The following is a 14,114-nucleotide window of genomic DNA, read 5'->3' on the forward strand; positions in this document are numbered from 1 at the left end:
AACTATAAATACCCATATGCTCACCATATACATCTGTGAATGTCTGTGGTTATGAATTATACTTCAGGTGAAAGAGCTTCTTATTGTGGGTATGATTTCCAGCAGGCTGCTGTAACGGTCACCACAGCTGCTACAGTGGCAGCGTCTGCAGTCATTTGGCAACTGAAAAGGGCTTCAGTGATGGCCACGACTTTAAACGTGGTTTACTGCCTCAGTTGGCCAAGATCTACAGCACCTGTTAATATATTTATAAATGAACTATTTATGATGTGTTATGTCACAGTTGTAATCTAATTTGTCTTGTAGGATTTGCAGCTGGAATACGGTCAAGATTCATCGCGTTTCTTGGGAGGAAACAAGTAAGTCTGGCTTGTTTCTTTTCTGTTTTTAAACATTTACCTCCCCCTGGAATCTCTTCTTTTATTTCATTGTCAGTTGCAGCTATCCTTCATTTTATTTATTTTTTTTTTATTTTTTTTTAATGTCTAGATTGAGCGAGGATGTAGACAGTAAGGAGACTTGGAATGTGAAGAGATTTTATGTTGTGCATTTCAAAGTCTGTGCCAACTTTATAACACTGTCTGTATGCAGCTTTCTGCTCACAAGCATGCATTGTAAGCAGAAAGCTGAGGTTCAGATAAGCACAGCAGAATGTCCTCCAGACTGGGAAGGACTAAGATTTTATTCTCGATATACAAAATCAAAACCTAGCTACTTTTGTCTTTCTTTTTATTCTGTCATTTGTGCTTTTTCTACTTGTCAAACAGGAGCCTTCTCAAATCAGTTGAGGAGGAGCTGCAGCAGAGGTGAGTTTACTCCACTTTGGCGTCCACGTTCAGTGTCTTGGATCTGCTGGTGCTCTAACCACGCCTACCCATGAGCCAATCATTGTTTAACGGCAGGACTAATGAGGCCAATCACATGCAACTAATGCTATAGTAATTACTTCAGGCTGTCTCACTGCTCTCGGCGTTTTGGATTCTGCTGGGTTTTATTTCCTCTCAGGCTTGCTTCTTGCTTTGTTCTCATTAGGAAATGGCTGCGCTTCATAGAAGCTTCCTGCAGAGCATGGCTCTCACACACACATGCACGCAAACACACCAACAAACATGCACATTCTCATGTGTGCAGTCACACATATGGACATAGAGTTTTAGCCACTGGGTTTCATTTTCTATGGAGAAATTCCTCTTCACTGTTCAAAAGATAATGATTGCTATTTATGTGCTTTGCTACTTTTGGTGAGTAAGTCTGATATGAAAAATGTGTTTCACTGAACTCTAGATTAGCTTGTACATTAATAGGCATCAGGTACAAAGTTGTCTTAAATATTTCCCTTAGATGTTAAACAGCAAATCTTAATAGCAGGTCTGCTGGATGGTTGCTTTGCTGCAGGAACTCGTTAGCATTATTGTCTCTAAGCTAAAACGTCTAAGGCTACAAAATGTTGTGGCTTTACTTGGAACTTAACACGTCCAGGTTTTCTGTCTTTTTGGCTCCTTTATTGAACAAAGGGTTACTTAACATCTTTGAGGTTTTTACATGTATAGTCACGTTAAATAAATATGAAAAATAATCTTATCAGATGTTTTAAATTGATGAACAACAACACGTGATGTATGATGTGTCGAAACCAGAGGAAGTGCGTGAAACACTAAGTGAACCCCATCTGGAGCCACCTTTACCACCAATAACTTGAAGCAGTTGTTTTCGGTATGACTTCATCAGTGTGTCACATCATTGTGGCCACTGTTAAGTTCATATTGTTATCTTAAGGTTCTACCACAGCTTTTCAGTCAGGATTGGACTTTCACTGGGTCATTGCAACACCTTGATTTTGTTTTTTTAGTCATGCTTCTGTGCTTGGGATCAATGTCCTGTTTTTTGACCTAATTGTGGCCAAGCTTTACCATATTTGATTCTACAATCCTTTGAGCCAACCATGAACTCATTGGTATGCCAATGACTGCAAGATGCCCAGGTCCTCTGGCTGCAAAATAAGCCCAGGTCATCATTGGGCATGGAAGTTTTTATGTGTTGCGTTGAAGTCATGTGTTTCTTTTTTTGTTTTGTTTTGTTTTTATCTCTTCAAATGTAGAACTGTGCGTTATGGCCAGATATCTACACTTTGGTCCCACCTGTCCAAAGAAAATTGGTTGGAATGTCTTGTGGTTTGTTCAGATGCAATTTTGCAAACCTAAGCTGTACTGCCATGTTTTTGTTTTGGAGGTTTTTTTGCCAGGAGAAAGAAGAGGTTTTCTCCTGGTAACATTTTCAAACAAGCAACACTTGAGCAGTCTTCTCCTGATTGTAGTGTTATGAACTTTTGATGTTTAACATGCAGGCTGAGTGCTGTAGAGCCTGAGGTGAAGCTCTTGGGGTTTCTTGTAGTTTCTCCGAGCCTTGCACGATCTGAGCTTTGGGTGAACCTGCATCCACTCCTGGGATGATTAGCAAGCTTTTAAAAGTTTACTTTTTTGAAGGTGCTCACGCTTGCTTATCATCGTATATTCAAGTGCATTTAATTAGTAGCACCTGGTATCTACACTCTTTTAATTGTTGTGGAAGCAGTGACGGCGTACTTAGTCCTTCACATACTGCTTTGGTATTTTGTATTAAAATTATGACATGGTTTAATATGTTATGTGTTGTTGTTCATCAGAGGTTATATTTACCCATTTTTAAGACGTGCTAAGGGCCAAATTATTTTTATTATCTCCTGATATGTAAAACATTAGGATTGAGAGAGTTTCAAACAAAGGCCGGGTTTCTCTGTCCTTGGGATAATGAAAGAACTTTTACCAGTATTTGAGAATTTGATATAATATAATATGATTTAAAAGGTTACGCTTACTGTTGACGTGTGTAGATCTATAAGGACTTAATGGTTCAAACTGGACCGCTGGGTTTGGAAGTGTCTGGTTGTGGAAGTAATTAGCCCTCAGACTGTTTCTCTTGGTTGTTCAGATGAGTCGTTTTGCTGATTTTGGTGGATCACAGTAAAAATTGGGTCATGCTTTTATTTGAACCTATTCAGTCCTTTCAGATCTGCACAGGGTCAGGAGTTCAGAAGTAGTTTGTGAACCAAGCTTCACTCAGCTTTCCCTCCCCTTCCCCCTTCTTCCTCTGTCCTATTCTGCCTCTGCCTTCTGTTGTCATCCACTGTCTCCTTTGCTTGCTCCCTTTCTCCCCTGATCACTCCTCCTTATGCCCCCTCTCCCACTCCTCCTTTGTCCTTTCTTTCCCCGCCCCCCTTCCTGTCTTCACCTCCTCTCCCAGGGGCCATGTGGCACACTTAGGGGATGATGAGGATGAGGATGATGATGGTGCAGATGATGATGAAACTCACACTCAGTAAGTTCCCTCTCAGTCTTAGAACTGGAAGCCTCTCCAAATCCTTCCTTTCCCATCTTTCCCTCACTTGTTTCAGAGGAAAGACTGAGAAGGAAGACAAGGAGTTAAGGCTTCCTACCTTTGCCAGTTTCATCCACACATCTTTATGGAGCACACCCCACCATCACGCCACATACGCCACCTGTTTGTGTGTGTGTGCCTGCTGCCTTTGTGTTTTCCACGCTTTCTTAAAGCTACTAACAGTAACCCTAAATGTTCACCAAGAGGCTATTGATATTTCCTCATACATTCTCATACAAGTGTAGGTGTCACGCAAACAACACAGCATTAAAATATACTTTATAGCTAAAGATTTGACATGTTCTATATGGATCGTTGAGCCTGAGTTCAGTGTCATTCTTTAGATAACTGATGCTCATGACCTTGTCCTCTTGTGTGCCGTTGTCTTGTTTTGTTCCTCACTGGCTTCGCCATCTGTGTGCCTTCTTGCTCTGTGTGTGTATGAGTGCGTGTGAGAGTACACTCACACTGCCTTCTGTCTTATCTTGCCTCTATAAAACTGGAGATCTGGCATCCAGCCTCTCCCCTCCGTGTAAAAGCCAAATGTCTGCGGCAGGCCAGTCTTTTTTTCCCCCCTTTTTTGTAGACAGATATTTTCCACCACAGTCAGAGAGGCCTTTTGTGCTTTATATTATAGGATTTTCCCTTCAAGTCATATCCACAACACAGTGCTGTGATTGCACAAATGAAAATAACCTGAATTCCTAAAGTGGCTGCAACCTGTTGTGCTGTAGCAGTTTCTAGCTTTTGTAGTTACTGTTGTGTTGTGGTGGGGGGGAGGGGAGGGAGGGTTTTTTTTTCTCTCTCAAGGGTTTTTTTATAAGGTGTTTAAGAGCGATAGAAAACAAAATCTTCTAGCCAAACAAAAAAGGAAATTTCCTCCAGACAAAGGAACAAAATATTTAGTCCCTCAGACTCTATGTAGCCGAGGGGTGGGCAACTCCAGGCCTAGAGTGCCGGTGTCCTGCAGGTTTTAGATGAGTCCTTGATCCAACGCAGCTGATTCAAATGGCTAAATTTCCTCCTCAACATGTCTTGAAGTTCTCCGGAGGCCTGGGAATGAACTAATCATTTGATTCAGGTGTGCTGACCCAGGGTGATATCTAAAACCTGCAGGACACTGGCACTCGAGGCCTGGAGTTGCCTACCCCTGGTGTAGCCGATGCAGAAACGACTTGAACCTGCACTCTGCTGTGACTCTTCTGGTTCCAAAAAGGGCTTCCAGTTTTATACAAATCTATGGAAAAATAACACTTTTGACTCCTTTGCTTTGAGACATTAGTCAACATTAAAGTGAAGACTTGATGAAGCATTATTAAGTTTTATTGATTAAGTATGATGTTAATTCATTAGCATTTTAGTGTGAGAAAGGATGATAAACTTGGGCGTGCTTGTCATTGACAAGTCTGTAGCCAGTGAGCGTACAGTATCCATTGGTTTCTCAGTCTCCAGTTTAGTTTGAGAACACAAACTGTTGCTGATCACGAAAAGACTCAGCTTAAGTCTTCACATCCAGACTTGACGACCAACGGATGGTCCCCAAATCAACTTAGTTACTGAGTAAAAGTTAAAGTTAGGAGCATTTGGATTACATAGACAGTAAATTTTGAAAATCTTTAGTGTAGGTATCAAAAATTTGAATAGATTTTGTTTCTTTTCAAGCATCTTAAAATAATTTCAGTTGCAAAGAAATTCCCTTTTGCACATTCAGCATTTTAAAGTTTTAAAGTTATGATCTCGGCTTTTTTGGGGTTTTTGGTTTAAAAAAAAAAAGTATCCATAACTCAAAATTTTGACTTAACTTGAAATTTCAAGAAAAGTAGCACTACCAATCAGTAATCTACATGAATGACATCATTTCCTTGTTACCCGGAAGCTGAAGCCCTCAGCTACAAATGCTACAGCTAAGCTACCAGTAAGTAAGTCATGAAGGCACAAATTGCTGAGTATTTTCAACGTGGCTTCACAAATGATAAAATCCTTGTGCTATTAGCTGAATCACATGGTGTTACTATCAGCAAACGTACTCTCAAAGGCGCCAGTTTGTTGCGATACGGTTTTGAGTGCGCATTCCTCTGCGCCATATCCTTCCAGGTACAAGAAAATGACATCATTCATGTAGATTACTGATTGGTAGAGCTAACTCGAAATTTACTCAAGTTACTTTTCTCAGAATTTCGAGTTGATAAGGGAAAATAACTCGAAATTTCGAGTTGTGGATACTTTTTTTTTTTAGTGGTGGAAACGGGCCTCCATATTTTGGTCATAATCTGATTGCATAGTCCTTATCACCAGCCTTGTGTTTAGCATCAGTACATTTTAAGAGAGCTGTGATACAAATCTTCCTGCTTTCTTTAGAGATGCTTTTGTGCTTACTGCACCCATGCGTGGCTTACCACCTTTATAAGAACCCTTAAGTGAATGTGTAAACTATGTCAGTCACAGAGTAGTTTTGTACTGATAAAGTTTACACTTTAAGCTTCTGGGAGGTAATCTTTTTCTGTGTCTCCCACTCAGCTTAAATACTGCAACTTCTTGTCTTGGTACCCCCATCTTCATTCTTCATTGTGATTGGCTCCCAGCCTCTCTCCATTTTGATTTGTGTGCTGTGATTGGTTCTTGTCCATAACTTAACTACAACATTTATAAAATGTCATGGATAAAGTCTCTGAAATTGTGCTGGTCGGAAGGCATAATTGCAATTACTCTTCTATTTCTTTTCCTTTAAAAAAAAAAAAAAGATTTTAAGAGGTGCTTTAAATGAGAGCAAGACACAAACTCTAATTAATTTACACTAAACATAAATTTTAATTTTAAAAGTAATACTTTTACTAAAATATTATTAAGTTTGTCAGTATCAGCGCTATCTATTCAGAGGCTTTGCACATGCTGACTCTTCTTTGTTTTACTGTTGTCTAAAGTTCTTGTCTTACTTTATATTTCGTGGTTAACCTTTAATGACCTTTGTGTGTAAGTGGCATTGGGCTGTGGTTAAACCTGTTATTTGAGCCTTTGATTTCACATTCAGTGAGCCTGCAAAATATTACATCTCATTTGATCTGGGTTCACAAATGTGTCAGCATATTTTTTCGATTATTTTTAAAACAAATCCGACAATTTTATTTTCTATTTCCAATCATATAAGTGAAATGGTTGGGTTTGGTTTTTTTTTTTTTTTTTTAAGACAAACTCTGGATTGTAATTATGCGTTGAATGTAATAACTTAGCTTATGAATAGCTTTAAATGGCAAGTCAAACCATAGCTTCAGTGCTAACATTCTAACATATACTTATTGGTTCCCGTATATTTCCTGGTTGTAAAAAACGGCAGCTGTCTTGAGTATCTTGTCACAGATTTTTCTCTCTTATTCGTCAGTAAATCAAGCACCATCATGAGGCCAAGGGTCCCACCCCCACTTCCTCCTAAGGTAGGAAAAACTGTGTCTGTAGTTAGCAGAATTTTTGAACTAGTAGGAATTTTAGTGCTCAGAATATGAAAAAAGTAACTGATTTCTTATACAATCTTTTTCTTCTTCTTCTTCTTCTTCTTAAGCCCAAATCCATCTCCTCACCCCATAATCAGACGGATCAAAAACACGACGACAGCCACTCACACAGTGAAGATGACGGTGGAGGGGGAGGGACCATCAAGCGCTGCCCAGTGCCAGAGACGCCGAGCCCCGCCAAGCCCGCCTCCTATGTCCCCCCGCGTCCCCCGCCCCCGAAGCTGCCGCCCCACCGCCGCAGTAGCCTAGGTAACGAGAGCCCGAAGCTCAAAGACGTCGAAAACTCTGCCACAGAGGATGATGGGAGCTTTAGGCATTTCTGGGAGTGGCTCCACACGCCTCACACAGAGGAGGAGCTGGAGGAGGCGTGGGAGGTTCTCAAGGAGGTGAAAGAGGAGCAGGAAAAACAGGAGGAAAAGAAAGAGAGTAAGAGCAGCTGATTTGGTAGCCGGGTAGTGTCCGCAGACCCTGTCGTCCCCTGCGATTGGTTGTGTGGTCTTCCATTAGTCTTTCCTTGTAGTCTGATTTATTTGTTCCATGATTCCATTAACAGTAATGCTTTTTTTAAAGTTTTTATTTGCTTTGTTTCTTCCGTTCATCAGCTCACGCTCAACATGATTGTTTGTCTCTAAAGTCATTTTTGTGAAGACTGATTGGTTCATCCAATCCAGTGATCCAAACAATCAAATGCTGCTAAACCACTCCCCCTCGCTTCTTAGGACAAAGGAAGAGGAGAAAACATAGTCCTGGCTGACTGGTCCAGTTTTGATTCTTTTAACAAAAAATTATTCTGTGCATTGTCAGCTCTCACTTTCTAAAAACGGCCTATTAGGGTCAGTGGAGGTTAAAGGTTTTCATGAAAATGAGCTGTTGTGTTGTTAGATTTTCACGTGAGGCATTGATCCCAAAAGCTCAAATATAACTTATTTATTTACTTTTTTACATTTTAAGTTTCCAACTTTAATCTCAAAGTAGTTTCTTAACTCTCAGAATATTAAGCCCTTCATTGTCCTCCAATTATTCTTTTTCCCCCCTTTTTTGGCCTTTAGTGGCCCTAATATGCCGTTGTAGACATTCTGACAAAACAGTTAAATTTGCTGTTTCATGTTTCTTTTTACTAGTTTACAGATGCCAAATTATAACTGAACTTATTAAACAGTAACAGAAATGCCAGATTTTATAAAAGTTTTAGTCCCGTTTTATACTTTAGGCAAGTGACTATATCCCCATTCTAGTGTGCCTTTTAAATGTTTGCATTGTTGTTGAGCATTTCGGGTATCTCAGTTATGCTCTGATTTATTTTTTTATTATTGTGTTATATAGTGTTACTTTGACTTGGAAGTGGATAAGTGGAGCAATTAAAATTTGCTGCCACCTATGACCTAATCTCAGGACAGGGATATGCTTCTTTGGATATTATTTTTGCCTTTTTGATTTTGCACAGAGAATGTAGCTCTTGTATATTTTTAAGTTCATTTCTCTAGTTTTTTGATTGCGCTTTGGAAGCTTTTACAGTAAAGTGTTACATTTAATAAGCAGTATATGGTAGATATATTAACTATGGTGTTTTGGAAATAATAACAGTTCAGTAGATTGAAAGCATAGTGTAGAATTGCACAGTCGTGCTGGAATGGTCGTGCTGTAGGCACGCTCAGGTGAAAGTTGAACTGTCTTTGACGATATGGTTATGGCTCTAATCACGACAGGAAGCAACAATGGTTTTGCCGTTTACTACCTGTCATTCGCTGGTTACTCGCTGGGGTAGTAAAGGAGAGAAACTGATCAATAATTGACTGCAGTTTGTGGTGCATTCACACTCCCCCTCAATCATGACCATATTTGATCCTCTGTTCTTCCTGCTGGCCTGCTCCTTCCCTCCTCCCCCCCCTCTCTCTGCTCCCAATAGCTTGTTTTTGTTTACTCTTTAATATTAACACTCCTTGCTGTCTTTAGTCTTATAAATTAAATTGTTCTCATTAAATCGAGTGTTTTTGTAGACGTGTCATGTTTATTTTGGCTTTCTTTGTTTTCAAAGCTTCACATGCGCACACACAGCCTCTTACTTGCTCTGTCTGTTCCTGTGTCACTCAAACACAGTAAGTTGTGTCTGTTGTTGTTATTGTTATTGTTGTTGTTGTTGTAGGTAATGGGCTGAACTCTCCCCACAATGGCGAGAGGGCCAGCCCAGCAGAGAGGCAGTCCACCATGCCACCTAGTGTCCCCATACGGAAAGACAAGAAAGATGTTCCGGTAAGTATGTAGGAGTGGCTCAAGGACCCACAGAGGGGTCTTGAGGGAGGATGCAGAGTGCTGCCATTGTTAAAATTATTAATAATCGGCATAACGCTGTGTGGAGAGGAAAGGCCAAGTCAGGTGAAATGTATTGGGTAGTGTTTGTGTCACTGCAAAGCCAGTAAAGGATCATCATGACCTTTGTTGCTGTCACAGCTCTTGCTGATCATCACTGTTTTTTAAAGAAGTGGAATTTGAGCATCTCCCAAGTCAATAATGGATTATAAATCAGGGGAAAAATAAATTCCATAATGTTCAACCCTTGAGAAAGTTTAGAGGAGTGCTGTAGGAGAAGTTATGCACCTAGATAGCTTCATCTACATACTTGTCAAACTGAAGCACCAGATGGGTGTACTTCAAACTATGACTAATAGCTTAGTGAGCTAATTGAGCTACAATTCTTTTATTTACAGCATGTTTTAAGTGCACTATAGACTATCTGCTGGGAGAATACATTTTATATATACAGGTTGTTATGCTCATATATATCATCCAGTCATTTTATTATTGATGTTTTTAATGTGTGTTTGTGTTCATCTCTTCCTTAGAAGCCAATCAGTAATGGTCTCCCCCCAACACCCAAAGTCCATGTAAGTATGAGTCTTTTTTTGCTTTGTTTGTTTTTAAGAGAAAATAATGTAGTTGAGTTAATTGGATTAGTGTTGTAAAGACTTCTTGGCATTGCAGATCTTTTTGTTCCTATACAAAAGTTTTTTATGTGCAAAATATTAAATGAAATGAATTTACTCATTTGGAAAAAATGGAAAACTAATACATAAGCAAGTTAAAATATTACTTTTTAGTGTGGAGTGTCTCACTAAAGGTATTTAAATCACAGGGTCTCCAAATCATTTAAATTAAAATAATCTTGAGCTTTTCTCCCGTTTCCAGATGGGTGCGTGTTTCTCCAAGGTGTTCAACGGCTGTCCCCTCAAGATCCACTGTGCCACTTCGTGGATCAACCCTGACACCAGAGGTGACCAACAGGAAAACACTATCAAAGTTTATTTTACAGGTGTTGTTTTCACTTTTCACCAAGCACAGGTAAAATGCTCTTTTGTGCGTTTCAGACCAGTATTTGATATTCGGAGCAGAAGAGGGAATCTACACATTAAACCTCAATGAGCTACATGAGACAACAATGGAACAGGTGAGACTAGAAATCGGATAATTTAACATAATGCTATATACTTTCTGAAAACAGGGTATATTAGTTGTAATGTTATACATGTGAGATAGTCCAGTCTTTGAATCAGACTGTTTTAAATGTTCTGGCACACTGAGATGCTCAGATTACTTTGTGTCCACCTGCAGCTCTTCCCTCGGCGGTGTACCTGGTTATATGTCATGAACAACTGTCTTCTTTCCATATCTGGTGAGTTGTCGCACATCATTATGATAGAAGTGTGTGGCACTTGACTGCCCTTATTACTTTCACCCATTTGTCTCTGAAATTGTTCTTAAATTGGATCATCGGCGCATGATTTTTGATACAATGTGTTTTATTTCTTCAAATATGCTTTTATAGCTTGTATCGTAGGTCACTACTATTATTTCCTTTTGACTGTTTCTTCTATATCCTGTTTCATTGCAGGAAAAGCCTCTCAGCTGTACTCCCATAGTCTAAGCGGTCTGTTTGAACAGGCCAGACAGTTACAGAAGTTACCAGTAGCCATTCCCACACACAAGCTGCCTGATAAGATAATTCCCAGGTAACTCTACAACTAGAAAATCGAAGCTGTGAAATATTTATGGCCTCTGTTTCCTTGTAGTTTTTTTCCCCCTACATAAATTAAATGTCACTCCTGCTTATTTTAACTAATTTAAATAAGTTTTCAATAAAACCAGAAGTTTGTGCCAATTCAGCTCTATATTTGGATCATATTTCTTTATTTATCTGGTTATAGGAAGTTTGCTGTGTCCAATAAGATTCCAGAGACTAAAGGGTGCCAAAAGTGCTGCGTAGGTGAGTTTCTGTAAATGCTGATTTTATATTTTCTTTTGTCTTTTGTTTTTGTTTTTTAATTATGTTCTGTGACTAACTTTATTTAACTGTATCAAATTCGGACTCGTTGCATTAAACTAGCTCGTGTTATCTTGTACTGTCCTGTGTGGTGTTTGTGCAGAACAAAAAATAGCACTGAGTTATCATTTTTGTGCAAAGAGGAAATATTCAAATGTGTTCATGGCTGGCGTTGTTTTTGTGCAGTTCGTAACCCATACACAGGTCATAAGTACCTGTGTGGAGCCTTCCAGTCAAGTGTCATGCTGTTGGAGTGGGTGGAGTCAATGCAGAAGTTCATGCTCATCAAGGTCAGTTTTGAATCTCCCCAAAAATCAAGATAATGTTCATTTAATTTAAGCTCCTTTCCTAAGCGTGTTTTATTACACAGTTACAAGAAAGAAAATAAGTATTTGCACACGCAAGAAATTTTTCCACAATGCTAGCAGTTTTTTTTCAAGATCAAAAGTTTGAAAAGACCAACCACAGTGTTAATTTTGCTAGGCCACAAGTTCTGCAGTCCTGGCAGATCAGCTGATATTAGTGCCAGTCAGTCAGCAAATGGCTCAGCTGATGTGTGTGTGTGTGTGTGTCAAATGATTTTATGATTATATCTAAATACAACACATAACTTTTTTTCCTTTTCTATGTAACAGACTATTGACTTCCCACTACCCTGTCCGTTGGAGGTCTTTGAAATGTTGGTGGTCCCTGAACAGACCTACCCTCTCATCTGTGTCGCAGTCAGTAAAGGAACTGAACTCAGCCAGGTGGTCCGATTTGGCACAGTCAATCCCAACTCTACCTCCTCCTGGTTCACAGAAGCAGGTGAGAACACCGCCCGGCTCTGTCAAGTTAAACCAATAACAGTTTTCTTTGGTGGGGACAGCACGAGAGCCAAAGTAATCCTCTGCCTTTTTCTCCTCCTCTGCAGAAACCCCACAGACATGTGTGATCCATGTCACTCAGCTAGAGAGAGACACGATCCTAGTCTGCCTCGACCGTGAGTCACTAATAGATTTAAACTCATCTTACCCATTTATGATCTTTTCAGGTTCAGCTTTAGAAGGTACTAACACTTATTTTATTAGTTTTACCAAACTGTTTCCTCTCTCTTTTTTTGTTTTTCCTACTACAGGGTGTATAAAGATAGTGAATCTTCAAGGTCGGTTGAAATCCAGCAGAAAGTTGTCAGCCGAGCTCACCTTCAACTTCCAGATTGAAAACATCGGTAAACAAAAACAGAAAGACTACATGGCATGGATATCTTCTAGTGGGTTACTGTTGATCTATAAACAAACCTTAATCTGTATTGTTTTTCCTTCCTTGGGGTTTTTTTCTTTCCTTTTTTTATCCAGTTTGCCTCCAAGACAGCGTATTGGCGTTTTGGAGACATGGCATGCAGGGACGGAGTTTCAAGACTAATGAGGTGAGATTCCTACTGAGCACATTTAAGAGTAAAAGGTGGCCTTTGTGCGCTGTAATAATGTTTAGTCCGCTTACTTTATTAGGATTTTGGGCCTTACTGTGGGTGCTCAATATAGCCTCAAAAAATCACATCACAGTAATTCAAGGGATAACAGGGTGCAACAGTTTCCATTTCTACCCAATATTTATGTGGCCTTATGGATAGTATCATAATTACACATTCTTACATGGTTGCAAACCAGGATTAAATGCACATACAGTCTGTCAAAACGCTTCACTCTGACTATCTGTCTGTTAAGCAATGACGCATCAACCGTGCTTCCAGGTCCAAACTCTCCTACTGCGTTCACTGAGGCTGTCGCCACTTCAACCTGTTGCAGTGTTTTGTCTCTTGTTTTATTTTGTACAAGTCTCTAAGAATAATCAGTGGTCATTGTCGGCCTCTGTGGGTTTTTATTAGCACTATTCATGTGCAAAATGTCTTTAAGATCAGTTTTTAAAATCTTAATCCTTTATATTAAATCATTAGTGAGTATTTGGCGAAAGTCTGATGAGGCATCTGAGTCAGATCATTATTTTACGGCACCATTTAGCACCTCTTCTGCTTTCTTTCATCAGATCACTCAGGAGATCTCAGACAGCACACGCATCTTCAGACTACTGGGATCAGACAGGTGAGAAACACTTACCTGCCAGCATTTTCTTACAGTTTCATACCTGTCACACACACGTGGACACACATTTAGGTCTCTGTTAACACTCTCTTTAATGTCTCACCACTAAAGACATGATGACTGTAGAGAGCAAGAGGCTGAGGAAAAAGGCCTCAAACTTCCCAGGTACACTTACGGGTCGCTGGCCACAGACGGCCCAAAACTTCTGCCGCTTTCTATCAGAACTTTCAAATCCTGCTTGATGCCAGATGATGCTGATCAGGAAAATTCAGAGAGAGAAAATATGGGAACATTTTTTGATTAAATGATGAGAGAAGAGACACCAAAATTATATCTGGTCTGATTCCTTCCTGCTTAAACTGTCAGATGCCATAAGTTCTTTCAGTTTAATGCTGGGGTTGTAGCCCCTCGACAAAATGCCAAAATAGACACACTTGTGTAGAGGCTGGATCATTTTGGTGTCTGTTGTCTCATTACTCAGTATCTTCAACTTGTGATGTGTGATTCTTTGGGTTGCTCTGAACGAGTACTAACAGCTTTCTCACAGTTTTCCTCCGGGTTAGGAGAGTACTCTTAGCTTCAGAGTAAGTCATGTTTCTCTACTGCCTTTTTCCAAATAACAGGGTTTTTACAAGCTTGGACCATATCCCGTTTATTTTTGTTTTGTTTTGTTTTAACACCTAAAAAAACAGCTGGGCTGTTCTTTCGTCTGGGAAAGGGTGAATTGTTTCGCTACCTTGACTTGAAACTGAACTAGATGTTGTGTGTGTGTGTTTTATCTCCGTGTGTGTTTTGTGT

The 14,114-nt window shown here is 39.7% G+C and overlaps 1 protein-coding gene across 9 annotated transcripts in view; it reads left to right on the top strand.

Annotated features, from left to right (window-relative positions):
• Window positions 1-14,114, top strand: part of LOC146505684 (mitogen-activated protein kinase kinase kinase kinase 3-like) — a 45,678-nt gene that overhangs the window by 26,962 nt on the left and 4,602 nt on the right. For 2 of the 9 annotated variants that reach the window (XM_085183412.1, XM_085183414.1), the window contains 19 exons: window positions 307-359; window positions 768-806; window positions 3,280-3,354; window positions 6,791-6,842; window positions 6,968-7,346; window positions 9,064-9,170; window positions 9,761-9,802; window positions 10,104-10,188; window positions 10,283-10,362; window positions 10,527-10,587; window positions 10,807-10,924; window positions 11,120-11,178; window positions 11,422-11,525; window positions 11,871-12,042; window positions 12,149-12,217; window positions 12,353-12,445; window positions 12,573-12,643; window positions 13,261-13,316; window positions 13,428-14,113. In XM_085183412.1, the coding sequence (XP_085039538.1) occupies window positions 307-359; window positions 768-806; window positions 3,280-3,354; window positions 6,791-6,842; window positions 6,968-7,346; window positions 9,064-9,170; window positions 9,761-9,802; window positions 10,104-10,188; window positions 10,283-10,362; window positions 10,527-10,587; window positions 10,807-10,924; window positions 11,120-11,178; window positions 11,422-11,525; window positions 11,871-12,042; window positions 12,149-12,217; window positions 12,353-12,445; window positions 12,573-12,643; window positions 13,261-13,316; window positions 13,428-13,620 (1,908 nt within the window). In that variant the 3' untranslated portion in view covers window positions 13,621-14,113. Of the gene's footprint in view, window positions 1-306; window positions 360-767; window positions 807-3,279; window positions 3,355-6,790; window positions 6,843-6,967; window positions 7,347-9,063; window positions 9,171-9,760; window positions 9,803-10,103; window positions 10,189-10,282; window positions 10,363-10,526; window positions 10,588-10,806; window positions 10,925-11,119; window positions 11,179-11,421; window positions 11,526-11,870; window positions 12,043-12,148; window positions 12,218-12,352; window positions 12,446-12,572; window positions 12,644-13,260; window positions 13,317-13,427; window position 14,114 lie in introns of those variants that run through there. The other 7 variants (XM_085183415.1, XM_085183417.1, XM_085183420.1 and 4 more) reach the window with 5 other exon arrangements.

The sequence above is a fragment of the Neolamprologus multifasciatus genome, chromosome 13 (assembly GCF_963576455.1).
Source record: "Neolamprologus multifasciatus chromosome 13, fNeoMul1.2, whole genome shotgun sequence".
NCBI lineage: Eukaryota > Metazoa > Chordata > Actinopteri > Cichliformes > Cichlidae > Neolamprologus > Neolamprologus multifasciatus.